General features: G+C 42.6%; 1 protein-coding gene across 1 annotated transcript in view; it reads right to left on the bottom strand.

Moving 5' to 3' along the window:
- The window catches only part of DNAH3 (dynein axonemal heavy chain 3), a 239155-nt gene that overhangs the window by 65558 nt on the left and 168977 nt on the right, over positions 1-4620 (bottom strand). Inside the window, 1 exon segment of the mRNA XM_018562281.1 lies at positions 3889-4071. Within this exon segment, the coding sequence (XP_018417783.1) occupies positions 3889-4071 (183 nt within the window).

Here is a 4620-nt window from a genome sequence, read left to right as displayed (position 1 = left end):
TTGTAACTTATGACTTACAACTCATACTTTTACTGTATACAAAATGTTTCAATAAAAAATAAAGTTGTAAATAAAATGGAGTAATGAGAGGCTGGGGTAGTAGAGATTCAGTCTATGCTGAGAGTGGGTGCTGACTAGACAGATCAGTTAACAGCCACAGAGCTACAAGACTTATGTTGCAGTTTTGTGTGGCGGCTGCTGTACACTGGAGGAGACGCTATATAAATAATGTGGGTGGGTCCTGCATTACAAGGCTCCATACAGTCAGTCCCTAGTTGAGAACCAGCTGAAAGTTGCCCTGTGTATGTATGGTCCGTTAAGTATGACACTGTAAACTGCCTGTTTCCACTTTGCTAGTCCTGATCACTGATCCAGTGTATCACTAGCTCCTAATTGTGTTTGCATGGGAATAGACACAAGGCAGTACCCAGGCCCATCAATAATTTGCTTAGGCATGCTACTTTCAGTGGAAAATGCTGCTGTGGGGAGATTATGTGCTCCCGGGTGATATAGATCTATACAGCTATGTTATCCAGACATACTTGGGCTCTGGTAATACTTGGGTAGCCTGACAACTCCCATATACTGTATATCTGCATAATTGATAATAACTTTGGTAAAAGAGTGCAGTCTATTAAATATTCATTACAAACATTGGGAACAAGTTGTAACCGTGTCTGTTAGGATGTAACTTTTTCCTTTCGAATTGCCACACTCTATATGTATCCAAAAAAGTCTGTCAGTAGCATGATCATTATTAAAAAGTTACAATTACAAAACCCCATTAATTTCCCCATGTGAACACAGCAATAAAAAGCTACATTATATTTTAATGCGCCCCCACTCATTACATAAACATTGATTTATTACTCTCCGAGTCTCAGTTGGAGAGATATCTTTTTTTGCTTTGTCCGATATTCATCAAACAAATAGTAAGAGAAAAGAAATCTCCCAAACATGGATCGCAATAGCAAAAAAATAGGTGACAGGAGATCTAACCCTTCCACACTCTATTCAAAAGTGCATAAACATTTTTGACTAGAGTTGGGCTTTAAGAACTGTATGTCAAAAACCCCTTGACATTAATCTACACCAGTCCTTAATCCTTCTTATTGTTACCTTTTTTATTGGAAATCTACTCAAATACTGTATTGTCTACATAACATCCTTTTATGACATGTTATGCTTCTAATTAGGTTGTATGGCAGTGGCAAAAAGAACATTGTGCTCAGAACTGTATACCTCTTAAAACTGCTTAATCCCCAGGTTTCTGACTTTTACTTTAAAGGAGGTTAAGGTTTTTCCCCATAGTTCTCCTTAGGGTAACGGGAGGACACAAACTAGCGTCCTCCCATCACCCTAAGCTCAGTATACCACGAGCTACAGCTCGCGGTATACTGTGATTGCACAGTATACTGCTCGCGGTATACTGAGACGCCGCAGCTGAAGCGGATCCCGACAATTATGTCTGGATCCGCCCAGCTGCGTGAGTGACAGCTTGCTCTGCCTATCTAGAGGCAGAGCCAGCTGTACCCACCCCCTCTCCCGTCCGATCCGCCAGTCAGCGCTGGCGGATCGGAGCGGGGAGGGGGGAATCCAGCCCCTCCCCTGTCACGGCAGAGGGCTGTGACGGGATCGAGAGGTGAGCGAACGCCGGTATGTGTTCGCTCACCTCCCGATCTACTGAGCCGACCTGTGACAGTCTCATTGTCACTGGTCGGCTAGAACTATGAGGTGAGTGAAAAGCACTCACCTCATAGTTCTCCTTTAAGGCTCCAAAATATGTTTTGCAGTGTATCTGGAGAAACTCCAGATGCTGATTTTCTAGGAAAATCCTTTTAAAAGAAGAAAAGGTCTAATACCACCATGCAGGTAAGGTGACACAACTGATATTTTACCATGTCATGCAAGAAACTCCTTATGTATCAGTTTGAAAGTCTATGAAAGCTTTCCATTTTCTATTGATACTTTTCTCTAGACTGCTCCAAACCCCTGAAAAAACCATCCTACAGTATAATACTACACTTTTTAAAGATGGGGGATGTTGTTAAGCATTTAGATTATGTTTGAATGGTAATCAAAGCAGGGAATCTGTTGAGTTTATGAGTTAATCGCATCCAACTGCATCTTACAATCTTCTCATAAATCACCTATATGAGAGATTTTCAGAAGTATTCAGTTGCTCTAAAAGGGGTACTGCAGGCAAAGTCACTATAAACTACTGATGTAATGGCATATGATTGTCAAGGACCCAGGGGGGCCGTTCCTCACCAGGCTCGCCTGCGCGGGCATCGTACACGGGCTCCTCCGCCTCCTGGCAGGGCATCTGGCGCTGGTGTGGCTGGTGCGCATGCACGAGTCGTGCGCCGGGTGCGTTTGCGTGGTGCGCAAACCGCGCACGGTAAGCAAACCGCGCGCGCATGCCCGGAAGCGCGCATGTAGTGTGCTTGCGCCATCCCACATTCCAGGTGCTACTCAGGCTCCAGCATTCACCAACTGACCTCGGCCTTGCGATTGGCTCCTGACTGGGGAAGCTTCCTGGTTGCCCTGGCAACCAGGGGGCGGTCCTGGGTTCCCTGTGTATATAAAGCTGGTCAGAGCCTGGACTCATTGCTGAGTTATTCTACCTCATGGTGAACACCCAGCTCCCTCCTGTGAACCTGTTTATTGGACTGACTTCCCAGCTGCCTGACCCTTCGCCTACGACTCTTGCTGCCTGCCACGACCCCGAACTGGACTTAACTACTCTATTTAGATTACCCTTTTGTACTGCGATTTTGGACATATTTTGTCCCTGCCAAGGGGTTCCACTCCCGGCCCACTTTCTTGGCCTGACAATGATACTCCAAAGGCTAGCTAAATCTGCCCAAGGTACTTCCCCCATACAGTTATTGTTGACACAGCTCTTTAAAAGAGATATTGGATCAATGTATACCTGTTTGTTTATATAGGCCCTGAGCAATATTATACATATGAAACTCTTGCTAAATCTGTAGCCTGAGGAGTGTGTCACTATACAATTTAAACTGTTGACATATATTTTTTACTGCTGCTGTAAATCATCGATTCCCACCACTCCCACCCAACAAAAAATGGCATTGCATTTGCAGCCTCCAAAACCAGGAAATCTCTGGATTAAATACACTCCCTGGCCCAAAAAAAGTAATGGCATGATTTCAATAAGCTAATGCTCGAAACATTTATTTCCATCCAGAGTTGCATTCATTTTTCACCAAGATCTTGTAGTAATGATGGGAGAGTCGGACCACTGTGTAAAGTCTTCCCCAGCACATCCCAAAGATTCTCAATGGGGTTAGGGTCTGGATTCTGTGGTGGCCAATCCATGTGTGAAAATTATGTCTCATGTTCCCTGAACCACTCTTTCACAATTTGAGCCCGACGAATTCTGGCATTGTCATCTTGGAATATGCCCGTGGCATCTGGGTCATTCAGTATAATCAGGTAGGCAGGTGTCCTCATTTTTAGGGGACATAACATTGCTGAATCTATACCTGACCAACTGAAGCAACCCCAGATCGTAACACTTATCCAGTGGAAAGTTCTTACCTATCTGCTTAGCTAAATCTAGGTGGTGAGTTTATTTTTGGCCATGCAGTGTATGTTTTCTTCCAAACGTGTCTTCCTTCTTTTCTCTCCTTTTATCACTATGTATCTGTAAGGTTTAAAAGGACATTCCCTGTAAATCTGATGATGCCTTCAATGTTTCCACAATCCACACCATAGTATAACCCCCTTAAGCAAGGCCATACAGTCTCTTTTTTCAAGTAGTGACATGCTTTTGCCCCATAGTTAAATATAAGGTAATAACAGACAACTACTAATACAATTAACAACACATCTATGGCCATACATTGATGCTGTACCTACCTTAATTGCCTGAGATGCCGCAGCTGCCTCATTAGCCACCTTCTCGTCAGCAGAGACCAATTCTCTTTTTGCGTCAACATCCACGGTTTCCTTTTCTATTTTAATCATCATCTTCTCAGTTTCCGCTGAAGTTTTAATCAGTTCTGGTTGAAGAGCAGTGAGCTCTTTCTGCATAACTGAGACCTAATACAAATTACATCAAGAATAGTCATGATTAGCACATGTAAGGCTCAACAGACTCAACTACATAGGGAATCACTAGATCTTATTACATGGAAGATAAGAACATAACACAACAGAGGAGCTGAATAAGACTCTTTCTCACTGTTAGTGCATGCCATCATTTATACATTATAAGTCTTTTTTCTTTGTATCAATCTCTAAAAACTGAAAAGAATTAGAGTTGAGAAGAAGAAAAGATTAGTGTAAAAACCACAAAAGATATAATAAAGCTGTCACACACTTTGGATAATTGTCAGTATTCAGAGTGTTCATACATACTCCTTTGTCATATTAAACTTAATCCCATTATTTTCTCAACAATGCAATGCATAGTTTTCTGTTGCTGCCAGGTTATTAAAGAGAGATTTCATCTTATACATGTTTTCCAAAAAAACAGGGCCTCTGAATGCAACCTATACTATTTTTTTTTTAATATAGCTGCCGGTTCATCTTTACAATGAGGAAAAACATGTGGTCAGTGCAGTGGCAGATCCAGGGGGTAGACAACGG

The sequence above is a fragment of the Nanorana parkeri genome, unplaced genomic scaffold (assembly GCF_000935625.1).
Source record: "Nanorana parkeri isolate BGI_ZX_2015 unplaced genomic scaffold, ASM93562v1 scaffold570, whole genome shotgun sequence".
NCBI lineage: Eukaryota > Metazoa > Chordata > Amphibia > Anura > Dicroglossidae > Nanorana > Nanorana parkeri.
This window is presented reverse-complemented; position numbering and strand designations above follow the sequence as displayed.